The 17030-nt window shown below is 31.5% G+C and overlaps 1 protein-coding gene across 1 annotated transcript in view; it reads left to right on the top strand.

Moving 5' to 3' along the window:
* The window catches only part of LOC147065880 (venom dipeptidyl peptidase 4), a 45136-nt gene that overhangs the window by 2428 nt on the left and 25678 nt on the right, over positions 1 to 17030 (top strand). The window contains exons 2-3 of the mRNA XM_085955907.1: positions 6234 to 6384; positions 11845 to 11942. Of these exons, the coding sequence (XP_085812033.1) occupies positions 6234 to 6384; positions 11845 to 11942 (249 nt within the window). The remainder of the gene's footprint in view (positions 1 to 6233; positions 6385 to 11844; positions 11943 to 17030) is intronic.

Genomic DNA, 17030 nt, shown 5'->3' with positions numbered 1-17030 from the left:
TGAAGACAAAAAATTACAAAATTTACATATATAATAATATCTACTACATCCTAACAAATCATTATAATATGATGTTTTTGTTCATTTCTTTAGTGTCGACAAGATAACATTATGATATAGTTAATGTCCCTCTTAGGTGGACGAAACTGATCCAGATTTATTTGTTAAAAGTGGAGTAGGTACTAAAAAAAAGTGTTTTAATAAATTAAATCAATAATAAATTTGTGACATCTGACTGAAATACGCGGTTTCACTCGAGGTTGCTTCGTTGACGGATATGTATATATTTATTACCAGTAATCAATAAGACTTCATTAAGTATGTGAGGAGAAGGCTTAAGGTGGGGTAAGCTTTTCGTTGGCATGTAAAAATGTACTCATTAATTAAAAAAAAATATAATTTTGTCGTAAAGACGTTCACGATGTGATGGCGGGTAAGTAATTAGTAATTACTATCATAGCGAAAACATTTTGTAGTTGTGGTGAAAAGCATGTAACAGATGCTTCTGACAAAGTTATTATCTAATGTTGATGTTTTTCAAGTAAACCAGTCTTATAGCACTCTTCCGTATATAATGTTTGACATTTTAAGAGATATTTTAAGAGAGACAGATTAAGGTGATAGAAATGTGAAAGTCAGTCTCCACAGACCAAGACTTTGAAGCCACTTTTGGCTGAAGATTTAATGACGAACAGGATATAAAATTTAAGAAATTCAAAGCTCACGTAGTTTTCTAATATTTCCAATATTGAATATTCGTTTTATTTAGGTGTACAGCTTTAATGCATATTGTGATACGAACATAACTATTAAAAAATGTTCATTATATGAAAATCAAATACAACTATTATTACGTAACAATATTGTATTAGGTAGGTATATTATATCGTAGGTAATTCGATGAAAATAAAAATACTTTTTGTGGGGTTTCAATACATTTTTTTTATACAGAAAAAAAATATCTGACATATTGTTAAAAATAGAATATGCCAAGTATTTATAAATATTTTTTAAAATATTAAGTTAAGATTATCAATACTAAGCAATCCTCGTACCAACATAATATTTAAAATAATTTATTACCAAATTAAATAGTATTAGCGAAGCCAACTGTTTCGCTAGAATTTAGAATTGATTTAGTCGTAATCATGTAGTGGTGGATTTTAATATAATAATGAAATAAACATAATAATAATTATACGCTTTGATTCAGGATGCTTGATTACTCACTGTTAGTAGTTAGGTTAGTGCGGACTTTTACTCTAATGTCAGTTTGACAAGATTTTTTTTCTGATTCGTCACTTTTCGAGCATAGTTATAGTTTTATTTACACTGTTGCGTTTAAAAATATTCATTTTATTTTTCAAATGGAGCAAGAACCTAATCGATCGGTCAAATGGCTGACAACTATTTCTCGTATACGGTTTTTAATATCACATTGTAGGGGGAGGGGCGGCATTTGGTTGGTATTAGAAATGTTGATTTATTAAAAAAAAAACAGTAGATACTTTTTTATTTTGTGTAAAATGTATCCGGCAGTCAAAAATATTCAGTTGGTTATTTTATTGTTATCAAATTCTTGGTCTATAGCCACTTCTTATTTATATTTATTAATCATTTTTTTGTATCTTCTCTTAAGTGTCAATGTCTTAAAGTAAAGGTAATGCTAAGCTTCTGGTTGTCTACTCATATTCGGCAGCAAGATTAATTATAAATGACAGTAATTTTGTGTGAAAAGTTCATCGTTTGTGTAATTTAAATTACGATTTTTATGTCAGGTTATAAATGTAAGACATATTTCTAAGTTATCGTGTTTTTGTTTAATCTTAATTGTAAATTCTTTTATGAAATAAATTGTAGGTAAAAAAATATAATTTTAATAATAATTTGAGCCGAAGGTTTAACAATATTAAATTCTCAAAAAGTGCTGTAATTTTTGAGGTCGGATTTACCTGGTCGCAGAAAAATCCGATCAATCAATCGAGGGTCGGTCATGTGATTTTTATTTTCAGTCATCAAATTTCATATTTTTTATAATTAATTATTAGACATAAGTACGATCAGTCATTATTTGAAATGAATATCCAATTTTGTATTGTACTTTTGAATAAATCATTGTTCTTTTGTGACTGAAACTGTCCAAACCATTTGACCATTATGCTACCCTCCAGATATCAAGGTTCTGTTGATTTTTATATATATCTTTTAAGTATCTATAATAATTGTGTACTATTGACAGTTTTTCTGCCAAAAACTTATTTTTTGTCGGAAATATTGAAAATTTTTCTTATACAAAATAGAAAATGTTATTGCGTAGGAAAGTGGATAAAATTAACTTATTAATATGCTCGCGGAGAAAAGGATCCAGTTACAGATATGCACATAATTAAAAAAAATGTATGTACTATTGAAAGTTTGGTGACGATATTTTTTATTATCGTCACCAAACTTTTTAATTATCTTTTTATCAGGTAACCATGTCATTCTATGCAAAGATCTGGGTCGGTATTTAGATTAAATATCGTCTGATTATTTTGCAGAATATTACATTAGTAAAAACCGTAAAAAAGGTTTTCAATATTAGTATGTAAGGCATAATTTAAATAGGTTTACATGGCATTAGTTTTAGTAAACAATGCGTTATAAATAATGTTATCTGCTGGATCGTAAATTTAAGTGAACATTTTATACACCTACTTATTATGTATCATTAATCTTAATCCATTTTTATTGAGTGGCTGGTGTAAATTTAATAATTTTTCGAAAATATCATAATTACTTACAGTCTCAATTTTATTGATCTGCGATAGGATTTTTGAAAACAGCCACTACTTATCAAAGTATAGTTTCTTTATAAGAGAGATACACACTATACTAATGTTGAAGATACACGAGTAAAACATAGATATTTGTTTTCACAACAAACATCATAATTGAATAAACCAATAAGTACTTAAACGATTTTATTCTCGAAAAGTAAGTAATAACATTATGTCCATGTGAATATTAAGTATTTTACATATTATAATTTGATTATTTATTCAATTTCAGCGCATTTAATCTGTACACAAGATTGCTGTCGGCCGCTACGGCAGCTGTCTAGGGTAGGTTTGTATCGAAGTATTAATACTTATTGTAACAATTACAATAAGTTAGCCATCTTAACAGTCAAAACTGTCTATCTCGCTCTAAAAATTATCACAGCCAAAAGAGGTGCTGTTAAAACATAGCATTTAGCAAGTTCAAGTAAGTTGCAGTCTTGTGTATAGAATAGATGCCCGAGGTTTTTTTTTACAATCCAACGCAAAGAAAACATCAAAAGTTTGGGTGTAAATATCAATGAAATAAACGTAGTAATCGTCTATTGTTTTATATCTACGATATTGCAATAATATTTAACTATTGATAATCTATTTCTTTTTCAAATCAACTTCGAAATTATATATACTAGCTAACTGAAACTTAAATCATTACACATATTATTATTAGTCCGCGCGATATTATTTTTGTCCATTCGTGTGTCAGATTCACCAGACAATGGTAAATAGTATCTATGAGACGATGCCTCGATATTTTATAAGTGGCATGACGTCGATACCGCTCAGACATTTTCATGCGCCGGATAGTAATTTTAAACACAAAATTACTATAATAATAAAAATATTAACATATTTATGTAATAATTTTGTCTATTATATAAAAATAACTGCATTAGATTTTAACATCGAACATGTTTTACTCATAATCTCCGTCGCATAAGCATTACGAAAAATAGACGTACAATAACTATAGAGGGCTCGCACATCAGAACTCGCTGCATGCGTCTTACGACGAATTCGTCGATGTGACGTCATCGTAAACCAAGAAACAAACGTTATCAAATGGAGCTTCGCAGATTGGCCGATGCAACTGCGACGCTGCGACGCTCCTGCATGCGACGAATTGCGTTTGCTAAAGCCTGCATGTCGATTTCGAAAAATGTCGACTCCGCGCATGCGCACAGCCCGCACAATCGGCCATTTCTGTCTGTCTCTGTCTCTGTCTACACTGTTATTGCTCGCTCATCGCTGGTCACCGCGTTTGACGTTTGTTCATACGATCAACACAATAAAAATGGCAGACGAGAGACTTCTCCTTTTTCGCGTTTGACGTTTGCCGCTAGGCAGATGTGCGAGGTTGTAGCATGCAACATTCGGCGGCGGTCTCGGAAGTTTTGATTTATGGCCGTCAGGCACACAATGCGAGCTGTGATGTGCGAGCCGGCATAGACGCGCAGCCCATCCGCGACCCGCGCCCCGCCCCGATTACTTACGCGCGCCGATTATTTTCATTTTACGTTCAGTAGCCTACATTCTGTGCGACGTGTTGTTTGTCTGTTATTATTACTTCTTTAATTTAATAATTGTAATTACATAATTTTCAGAAAAGTAAAATTGTTTGAATCCTTTGGATTCGGTTACTTTGACAAATAAATTTTCTTTCGAATTTGGACAACCAGCATTCGGAGACAAAGGATGTGCCATATTTAATATTTTTGTTATACGCCTGCGCAGACTAGTTATACAACTGGGATAACCATCTTGTGGCATGCAAAATTAAGTTAAAATGCTGTCGGCGCCGCAGACGAAAATTGAGGTTTACGCCCCATCATAAACATACTTTTTAATAAAATTCCGATAAGTTTAGTATAAATTTAAAAAAATAAATACATTACTTTTTAATAATTCATGAATCAAAATGCAATATTTCATTTTGCCACGAGACGGAGCTAAGCTCAGGGATTTCACGAACTGATTTCGAGCGCTGTAAAAATTATGTAGTATATAATTGCTCTCACCATAACTTGGTACGTGACGCATATTATAATATGTTCGTCACATTAAAGTTTTATAGTTGTTAATACTGACAATATATTTCGTTTCCTTTCCACTTTGAAAACTACCTGTGCTGCTCATATAATCGTTTTTTTTTTGGAGTTGTCATTTTAATCCTTAAAATATTCATCAACACATTCGCAGCATCCCTCGATCAGGCCGACACATCTTTCCAAGTTTATTGACTTGCAGAACAACAACCGATTGGAATATTTAATATTCTATTCACGTGCTTAAAAATAAAATGATAATATCGTCTAGACTCGGGAAAGGATATATAAATATATTAAAATATAAATATGTTAGTATATATTAAAAGGCTAAATTACTAATTATTATACTTTATCTTACTGTGTCATCCTATCTCAGAGGTCTGCCACTATAATGACGATCTTCTCCATTGACCGTTGCTCGGAATGGTGGTGTGGATATGGACACAAGGATTCTTAATCCACAATCCACTTCCTCTACCACGAATGCTATTTAATGATAATTACTTAAACAGTGTGCTGGAGAATACTATACCCTTCTCATAATGTGGTTAGGTACCTACTGTAGTTTTACTCACCACAATGATTAATTCACCACAAATAGATCATAACAATATTTAATGAGCGTCGTTTTTGTGGTAAATATCTTAGTGTGAAGTTAATATAACAATATTTTAATATATGTCGGGTTCAGCCGTTAATTTATTTTTCCTTTTAAAAAGTATGTCAAACATAGTGATTAACACAGTGACACAGAATATGTTGATAAAAAAACATAAAATGGTTTTTTTAAAGTTAAAATGTTAGAATAAATTTAAATAATCGAATCAGAAAAAAACAATGTGATTTTTTGGTTACCATGTTGGTATTGTATATGAAATCGGTTATAAAATGTCAAGTTTAAGTTTAAATTAGTATTCAGCACCATAAAATCCGTGTCTAAACAGAAAATTAATCAAATCAGACGGTAATAAAATTATATAAAATTGAAATTTTTTATTTTTTTTTATTTTTTATTTAGTGCTAAAATCGCGACTGGCTGGCTCAATATCTTTAAAATTACAACTACTCATCAAGTCAAAATTTATGATTTTATACAAAAGTGCACAATTCGATGGATTTCCCGAGCTATGCCGCCGGATTAGTATTGATTACTTAACATGAAAATTATCAGTAAGATGTATTAGATTGAAAATACATTCGTATAGGTATGAATTACGGTAACTCTTAAAAATTATCACATATTTAATTTAACCGTATTGATCAACATAAAACTAAAATGCAATTGATATTAATAGTTCACAGTATTGTTTTATTTAACTCTTAATATATATGGATAATAATGATATATATTTTATTTTTTTCGCAGCTATGTCTGTCCTTCTTCCTGGTAACTATAGCAATTGGACATGCCACTCCGCTATCTGGAAAACAGAATGCCAAGAAATATGTCTCCTTGGAGGACGTCATGACAAGTGCAAAATTTGCCCAGGAAGGATTAAACGCAACATGGGTTTCAGGTAATGAATATATTTTATTCACTTAAACTATAATAAATATTACATTATAAGCCAAATAGATTGTTTGAATACAAGATTCATTTATAGTATACTGTAATAACGGCAAGGTTTAATTTAGTGATGATAAGTTAAGAATGAGTTAGTACCTAATCAAAATTACTCACAAATAGGGAATCTAAATTCCTAATCTAGGAGCCAAAATTCTGATCCCGGGATTTCGGGATTACTATTTGACAATCCCGGGATTGGCATTCTTTTTCCATTGTTAATATAAAATTTTTATATTTACAAATAACATTGATAAAATCGGTGAAAAATAAATCTAGTATAATTTATACTATTTAAGACATTTATTGTTAATATTGTATACGTTCAATCTTGGAAATACATAAGTTTAATGGAGTAAATAATATTGTAATATAAATAATAATGTGAATTTTATATGAGATTGCTGTTTTTGATAGTAAAGACTTAATGAATGGGTTAGCGAGATTTAAAATAGTAATAAAATAGCAAATCATGGTGTACTTATGGCCTTTCCGCTTCATAAATCTAATTAGTCAGCCAAATATGAAACTGCCGTAAAACGTATGAGATCATGGTGGAATTACTTTGTTAATAGTGCGAAACGAAAGCATTGTTTTTCCAATCTTTCTCATTTTTATTAATTTATGTGAAAAAATAAAATGAATCGGCAACTTACACATAGGTATAAATCAAACTTCATTCAAACTCTGTTTATTTCTAATGTAGTTATTTGTTATTTAAAGTATTTTTTCTGTTATATTTTCGTTTTTATTTTATTTACCATAAAAATTGATAAGAAAATCAATCCCGAAAGTTTCGGGATTATGTTTATCAATCCCGGGATTCATAGGTATCGAAAATAGCTCGGGATCCCGGGATTGGAATCCCTACTCACAAATAATTATACAACTTATTATACGTTGTTTTTTTCAAGTCGATAGTCATTTCGGTTGTAACACTATTATCAATAGATAATGGTGTTACAAACAAAATAGCTATCGACCTACAAAACCGTGTCTTGAAATTTTTACGTATGCAGTTCACCGTATCACACTTCACCGTAAAATGTTGTATCGGAAATATATGGTCGAATATTTATAAAGACCGTCCAACCTCTTTGGGTCGTATAGTACTAAGATAAAATTCATACCTAAATAAAACACGGTTCTTGTCGGTTTACAGGAAGCCAGCGGCAAACAAATTTTGAAAATAGTCGATATACTGGATTATTTGTTAGGTTAGGTTTTCATTCTTGAATCCATGAATTTTGCCAAAATCGGCAATGAAAATTGAATTAATGTTCATATTGAATCTAATAAAATTGGAGACCGTATGGTATACGGTCATCTCTTTCCGACATAAAGCTCACGGCGAACTGTGCTACCGTGAAATGTTTTACGTACAATTTACATGTAACCTTACAAAACATCATCTAGAATTAAATATAATTTATATTATCATTTTGTAAAACGGAATTCCTCCAAGTACCTAAATGCTGGCACAATTAATAAAGTCACTTACAGCAGAAAATTGCACTTATATGAAGTCAAATAATAGATAAAAAATAACAATTTTATGTATAAAAGTACATTTAATTCAAATTATTAACTATATTTGGACATGATGAAGTAAAATTTATATATTTATAAGTTTTAAAATAACTTCACAGATAAAATTTAACCATTGTAATATATTCGGTAAATAATTGCACATAGGTGTATACATTCAATGACTCGAAATTTAGAGCCACCCGGTATTTTTTTCATATTATATTGAGATAATTATATGGTTCTTACATCTCAGAGTTTTAAAAATGTTTTAACGAAACCGTTTCAAATGATATGTGCAAAGTATTATTTAGATTACTTATAGGATATTATATAATATTTTGAACGTGATTCTAAAAGTCTGATTGGCACGATTTTTATAATATCTGTGTATGTAAATGTAGTATTTTATTAAATGAACAGTATGGACGTAAATAGTATTAATTTAAATTATGGTATTTATAAAAATATTTACTAGTTGTAAAACGTGCTTAATAAACTAAGTACCTACATTTAATAGATAATATATAAATAAGTCTACCAAGTGAGGTTTTAATAAACTATATTTTATAAAATTGCCATTTAAAATAACTTTTATAATACGCAAAACACGTATTTATTATTTATCTACTTTTTTCTCAAGTGACCAATTACTTCTACACTTTGAGAATAGAAAAACGTAATTGTACATATTATTATGTACTGATTGCTCATATAGTTATCATAAACACATAGATCAATAGCACGTAGAATGGCAGAATTTTCATATATTATGTTAGGGGCTAAAATATAGATACATTTATAGACTAATAAAAACAAAATATTTATAAAGAGATAATAGTCAGCTATACAAAGTATTTTTTATAAGAAGAAATTGGTACATTCTACGATTTGCTCTTCTTTCTTTTCTTTCGACCATGACCGATCCTAATAAGATCATATGGGCATCCACAGAGTGGAGGTTTGTATTAACAGATTTTGTTTTTACGAGAAATGGATGACAGCCACTTGCTCAACCTATTAGGTCCATACTCTGACTCATACACAATTTGAAAAACAATATATGTACTTGCCACACCCGGGATTTGAACCCGGAACCCACGACGCTATAGGCCGACGCTTATCGCCATCGATTTATAAATAATTAATATTATTGATGTTGCAAAATTTTACTGACAGCTCATATAAAATGCAGGTTTAACTGTTATTATTGATCACTTATTAACATAACAAAATATTAGAGAAAAATACGTAAATAGTAAGTTTTACAAATATGCATGTTTCCTGTTGGCTGTTGAAGCACTAAGGTCAAATACAACGCGATTCTTTGAAACAAGAAATTAATTGTGTGTATGGTTGGTAATTCTGATGTTTTAAGTTTTTAATCGTGTTTGTATTGACGGAATACTCGCCGAGGTAAATTACAAAACTAATTGGGACATATTATCAACACTCAGAGGCAGGTAATGCGGGTGAAGGTCGAACTGCACACGACATGAAAGATATATTCGCAAGGCAATGCTATATTGTTATATTCTTAATTCATTATGGCGTTTGGAAATCGGAGGTTAATTTGGAGAACATGACTGATAAAAAAATTGCATTCGATTACGTTAAATGAAACTAATAAAATGCATTAAAATAATAAATTTATTGTGAAGACATCGATCTTGAACAATAAACATTATAATATATCTACTTAAACAAATAATTGCGTGATATAATGAAAATATTAATATAAAAAGATAAATAATGACCATTTCCGCTCCTCGTCAAGGTAGAGGATATAAAGAATAACCTTTGACTATCCTAGACATAGAAATATTGAAGGTTATCTTAACAGTTTTTTTTTTTTTTTTACAAGGAATGGATTTTTTTTTGAAAGTGGTCGCTTACGTCCTGTGGGCATTTGATGAATCTGGGGGCGTTTTTGACTTTAGTAATCTAGTAGTAGTAGAGGACATTAAAAATAAGTCGGTAATGTGATGGAAAACGGTTATAACTACATTTTACACAATTTTACAGGAGAGAAAAAACACAGTTTTGAAATCAGTCTGACAAGTGAGTTAGTTTATAAGATATTTCGTAGTATTTTATATCAAAATAAGCGGGATTAGCATTGAAACACAAACCTCAAATCATCTCTTTAAAAAAAAATTGCAGATATATCTTTTGCGACATCAACTTTTTTCACATTTGGTCAGATGCAGAAATCTTTTAATGTTACTTTGTGACTAAGGATTCCAATCCCGGGATCCTGAATCCCGGGATCCCGAGCTATTTTCGATACCTATGAATCCCGGGATTGATAAACATAATCCCCAAACTTTCGGGATTAATTTTTTTATCAATTTTTATGGAAAATAAAATAAAAACGAAAATATAACAGAAAAAATACCTTTAATAACAAATAACTACATTAGAAATAATAAACTGAATTTGAATGAAGTTTGATTTATTCCCATGTGTAAGTTGCCGATTCATTCTAATTTTTAACATAAATTAATAATAATTAGAAAGATTGGAAAAAAACAATGCTTCGCACTATTAACAAAGTAATTCCACCATAATCTCATACGTTTTACGGCAGTTTCATATTTGGCTGACTAATTAGAGTTATGAAGCGGAAAGGCCATAAGTACACCATGGTTTGCTTACTATTTTAAATCTCGCTAACCCATTCATTAAATCTTTACTGTCAGAAACAGCAATCTCATATTAAATTCACATTATCATTTATATTACAATATTATTTACTCCATTAAACTTATGTATTTCCAAGATTGAACGTAAGTAGATATACAATATTAACAATACATGTCTTAAATAGTATAAATTATACTGGATTTATTTTTGACTGATTTTATCAATGTTATTTGTAAATATAAATTTTTCATATTAACAATAGAAAAAAAATTCCAATCCCGGGATTGTCAAATTGTTATCCCGAAATCCCGGGATCAGAATTTTGACTCGGGATTGGATTTCCTATTTGTGACCCATAGAGTGGCAGCTCTAATATTTTGCCACATCAAAGAATGTACAATTCGAAGCATATTATGGAAGAAAACTAAAGAAAGTGAAAAAAGCAGTTATAATAACTGTCTGCTATCACAGTACCGAAGTGGGAAATAAGGTTTTTAAACCGATTACTAAGTGCTGAAGAAACAGAATGGCAATTATAAGGGATATTAATTGAATTATCGATAAATACTACTAGTAACACTATTACTACAAAAACGGGCAACAAAAGTTGTGGTTGTAAAAGCAGAATTTTTATCATGGATTATGGGTGTGGCCATTTTTAGATTGAATATCCGTCATAATATTTTTAGTTTAACATTGATTTAGCGCGGTCTCAAGTCGTGTGACTTATTTAATATTTCGGCTCATATAGCAAACTACAGTTTTGAAACTAAAGAATAATACCTACAACAGTCAGTTACATAAATATGATCGGGAAATTGGGAGAGGGCAGGGGTTTTGCATGAAATAAAGTTCTTTTTGAAAAGGGGAGGTATTTTAGCAAATTTTCAATTTTGAAAGTTTCGAATCGATCGAAAATAAAAAGTAAAATAAACATTATGGACCTACTTACCTATTTGATTGAGAAAATATCTTCTAAATTGTCATATTTGTACGTAAAATATTTTTACAGCATATACGTAGGTATGCCGTAGACCGTCGTTTTGTGCACATAAATAATATCTTGAGGTAAAAACTGGAAAAACAACCATATAAAAATCCTTTTCTTACGTAGTATATTCTAATATTATCAAACTCTACAGTTTACAGTTACAATACACTATTAAGGTTCATTGCTCCTTTTTCGAGTAACAAAACTGATTGCTTCCTTTAATTTACACATTTTATTTTGTTATTTCAGATACCGAGCTAATGTACAGAATCAAAGGCAAAGAAGGAGTATATGTGTATGACCTAACTACAAAGAAATCCAGCATTTTCATATCGAGCGAAATTTTGGTAAGGAGTTCCGTTTAGTGACTAACAACGCCTTTAAATAGTAGTTAAGAAAAGCAAATGGCATACTGTCTAAATAATCAAGTATATCGTACATTTTATTGATACTAATGTATTATTTTATTTCGTTTCAATTTAAATATTCAGGTTCATTAAATTTTTCGTACAAATATGCTAAATTGTGTCGCTAGATTTCAAAATCAGCCAAGTCCACCTTTAGGTATTTTTGACTTTTTTTTGAATTGCTGAAGAACTACTGCTTTCTAATATATTCTGCATTATTAAATGTGGAACGAATTAATTTTAAATATTCTTTACTCGAAATAATATAAACTTTCACCCTTGTGACTGTGTACTTGAGAAAACAAAAAGCAGTTTTTCTTCTATTCATATATTATGGACATGGCTGATTTTGAAATCTAGCGATATTAATATAACACTAACGACTACTTAATATACTATTTGCATGTACTTCTTAAATAGTATGCATCATAATTAAAAAAAAAAAACAATATAATTTATGGAATGGGAATAGAATACCAAATACGGATAATGCTATCAATTATTATCAATGAATATTGATTGAATTTTATGATTACAATTATTTTCATTCAATTTATATTAATATCATCCATTGATAATCAAGTGTATTAAGTGATTTCTACGCACATGTGTGTATAAACTTATCATGATATCTACATATTTATATATAACTTCGGGTGCTAAACGAAAATATGCCAAAACCTTTGAATCCATTTGGTTCTATTTGGCTTTAATGAATATTCTGGGTCCAAGGCCAGAACAAAAACGAACCATAAGTGCGAATGAGAAAGTATTCGGCACGTTTATATCTCCGAAATATGCGTTAGAGTAAGATAGAATTTTTACGACTGAATTAAATATGTTTTGGAAACGTAGCCGGTAAATATGGATTTTATTGATTATATTAATTTAAAAACTGCGAGTACGTGTTGCTGAAATTTATTGTTTTGTGTTAAATATAAAGTTAGTGCTAATTATTTTTAGTTAATTTTGTAGAAAATATATTTAACTATGTTGTGTTTAAATTTAGTAGCCGTACTGAGAAGCAACATGATGGTATAACGTTCTATAGTTAAGTTAATAATAATAAAATTGATGTTCTATTGTGCATTATACGCGAGAAACACTGCTTCATTTTGCCGAACAATAGCCATTTTCTGTATTTTATTACTCTGACTCTGGGTCCCAAGATAAGTGAAAAATGAAATGCATTGCACAAAAAAAAAAACTAAAGGCTGGGTGAGTCATTCACGGCGAAGACACTAAAATAAATCTTGATTGGGCTATTGTTTCAAGAAGCCAATTCTAATACAATTATTATACAGTGGCGAAAAGTGACTTTTGGAAGTCAGACATACTTACGGGATATACTGAGCTCACGGTTTAATTAAATCCTGAACAAAAATCATAAGATATCAAATTTCAATTTAGTTAACTTTTTTGAAATGATTTTTAATTATTTTCTTGGTGAATACTCCATACCAGAAACACACAGTAGAAAAATACGAAGTTTTTAATTTGAGACAACTAATTTCGGTATGGTCGCACTATTGAAGCACGATTTGATATGCATAAAAAGGATTTCAAGTTATACACGTTAAGATTATTTATAAAAATCGTTTTTTTTTTAAATAAATATAAACATCATTACAACTATGATTACACTTAGTAAATATATTTTAAATATATTATTAAAGAAAACATAATAGGTACACTATATTTAAAAAATAAACTTGACTATACGATTTAATAATATGTAATGGGCACCTTTAACGAATTGACATTTTGAAAAAATATAAGTTTACCTTTGACTTTATATAAAAAACATTCTATTATCAAAAAAGTGTGTCAAATTGCAAACTTCATATTTTTCCGTTAGATGACACGATTTTTTCATACAAAACCGTGATACATTTATATATGGATTATTACAGCCTTTGAACGCATTTATTGTATTTGTGGCAAATATACGACGTGGCGTATCTGTATGTAGATAATATATTGCGACAACTATTATGTTATATTGCATAATATCGATGTCTTTGTTACTGATATAATGTAATATAATAATTCATTTTTAATAAGGTAGGTATGCTCTAAATATAATCGCACTGTAAGAGGGCTCGCACATCAGAACTCGCCGCATGCGTCTTACGACGAATTCGTCGATGTGACGTCATCGTAAACCAAGAAACAAACGTTATCAAATGGAGCTTCGCAGATTGGCCGATGCAACTGCAACTCTGCGACCCTGCGACATTCGTCTAGTTGCATTGGCCAAAGCCTGCATGTCGATGTCCGGCCAATATCGACTCCGCGCATGCACACAGCTGCAGAATCGGGCGAATCGGCCATTTCTCTCCAGACTGTCGCTGCGTTTGGCAGAGCTAGAGCTAGCAGCGCTAGGCAGATGTGCGAGGTTGTGATCGTGCAACATTCGCCGGCAGTCTCGAAGGTTTTAATTTATGGCCGTCAGGCACACAAGGCGAGTTGTGATGTGCGAGCCGGCTAAGTCTTCGCCACTGATAATATATTATAATGTGCAATATTTAAAATAAAATGAACGTGTAAAAAGTCAGATATGGTTGAATTATTATCGATTATTAAGTAGGATTATAATTTCTTTTATGAATGATTTATAAGGCTCATAAAAGATTATGGATTTATCATAATTTCATAATGGACTGTAAGTATTATAATTTATAATGATTGAAGAGTTGATAAATGATAACATACCTACCAATATAATTGTGAAGTACATTTTTATTACTATTAGCACTACTACACCCACTCTCAAATACTTGAATCAATTTAATCATTTATTACCTCGATAAAGATGAAATCGAATTCAAATTATAATATAGAACCGAACAAATTTAAACCAAACAAATTAAAAACAATGGAGATTTTTTGAAATAATATCGAGTAAGAGACCGCCTTTAGTCGCTGTGCTAAATTGGGCTCTTTTATTGTATTTTCCATCACGGCCTTTATTGCCACTTGTTGGTAAATAATATCCGTGTGTTGTTGACATCAACTTTCCCTTCAATTATCTGCTAAGATGAAGGGTTTAGTCACTCATGATGACCTTTTCTTGCTGCGTTGGCATGACATGACAGATTAATTTGTTTGAATCAACATTATACGTACGTGTCCTTAATGAATTTTACACTACTTTACTACACTTTTATCAACACAATAGTCAAAGAAAAATGCGGTGACTTTCAATTAGGTGATTAAGTACATTATATTAAAAAATACATGTATATATATATATATTATTTTTTATAACACTAGAACAGGCCAAGAGGTCCAATGGGAGTAAGTAGTGTAATGTAACAGTAGTGTATTTAGTAATATACGTGAAACAATCATGAACAAGCAGGCTATGAGAAAATCACTTAAATATATATTGTGACCTCACCGGTAATCGAACCCGGAGCTACCAGATGAAAGACCAGCCAGCACCTTCCACACTGCGCCTCGAGAGATGATGGCATACCTATAGGCCACTCTGTATTAAATTCCGTTTTGCACCTTCTTGATATTATGCGAAAATTAGTAAACCTATTTCGGTTTTGATATCTTGAATGAAAGATCTGGATCAAAGATGAATGCAGAAATAAAATTTATTACAATACAAATAAAACTAAAGGCCAAGCGAGTGAATAACCTGGATTCCCGCGGCTATTAATCGTTATGTTATAATAAGTTATAAGTTACTAGCTGACCCGGCAAACGTTGTTCTGCCATATAAATTATTTCTAGTGAATATTTTGGTTGTTAAATAAAAAATAACGAATCTATTGTAAGTGTGTGGGGATGTGATCTATGACAGAAAGAGGAATGGAGCGCTGTAGACGATGACCGCCGATAAAAACAAAAAAACACCAACCATTCATTTTCTCAATTCAAAATGAGTAATTATGTTCATAATGAATGAATTACCTGTGGCGGGATCTTGTTGTTTAATGTTTATGCAATATCCGTCTTATCCCTTCCAGAAAATTAGCGGATATTTGAGAGCGTCGTATGAACGGTGTGTGTCAGTGATGAACTCCAGATTATTTTTTCCTCTTTGAATCACGATTTCTCGCGTCGATGTGCGGTCACCAACCATGATTCCAGCAACGTCGTCAACAACAGGCGCACCAAATCGACGCACGTGCTCTCCAGCTGGTGTTTTATCAGGATTGATGACAATAGCGTGATTGTCACTTTGCACTTCGTGCATCTGTGATTTGAAGAATTTCAATAATTCATTGTGCTCATTCAATAGAGCGTCCAGTTCGCCGACGATGCGCCTGGCATTAGGCGAATTGAGGTTATTGTAGCCGCAACGTGCATCCACACGATTGATGTCCTCACCGCCCATGAAGTAGATTTGTAAAAAATTATGTGGTTCGTTTGGCATTGGCAGCAATGAGCCTACTTTGTGGTACACTTGGCCTTTGATTTTGAACGTTGAATGGAATTGTTGACCATTGTCGCAGTATCGTGAACTATTTCTGTTGCTCCGAACGAAGTTATTTGGAAGCATGAATTGAATGTGCGAATGAACTTCAGGAACAGGTTTGAATCTGGAACCGTGCCGATGAGCAAGCCGTTCAATGGTTCTGGTGGTGTCTCAATTTCTGGTAGTTGCACTTTTCCTGATGCGCAACACATCCCGGCTGACTCATGTTTGAATTTGAGCCCATGACAATGGGGACATTCTTTGTCCATAGCACCAATCAGCACTTTCGGATGAGCGGAATATTCAATATCTGGCTCGTACTCGAATGCGAGACGAAGGAACGAAGCGCATGTAAATGCTCGATGTACTTGTTGGCGTTGTCGGTCATTTGCTCTGCGTGTGTTAACTACAAACCGGCGCGCTTGGCTCCGTTCCAATTGTTGTTGTTGATTTTGTTCAGCTCGTGCCTCTTGTGATTGAGATGCACGCAATTGCGACATGCTCACACGCACATTTTCGTTATCTTGTTGGATTTATTCGTCTGTTCTTTTTGCTCTACTATTTCGCATGTTTGTCACTTTATTCGTTCGACG

This window comes from Rhyacophila brunnea, unplaced genomic scaffold (assembly GCF_057557595.1).
Source record: "Rhyacophila brunnea isolate RB1 unplaced genomic scaffold, BYU_Rbru_1.0 scaffold_5, whole genome shotgun sequence".
Lineage (NCBI taxonomy): Eukaryota > Metazoa > Arthropoda > Insecta > Trichoptera > Rhyacophilidae > Rhyacophila > Rhyacophila brunnea.
Note: the sequence above shows the minus strand (reverse complement) of the source record. Positions and strands in the feature narration are given on the sequence as shown.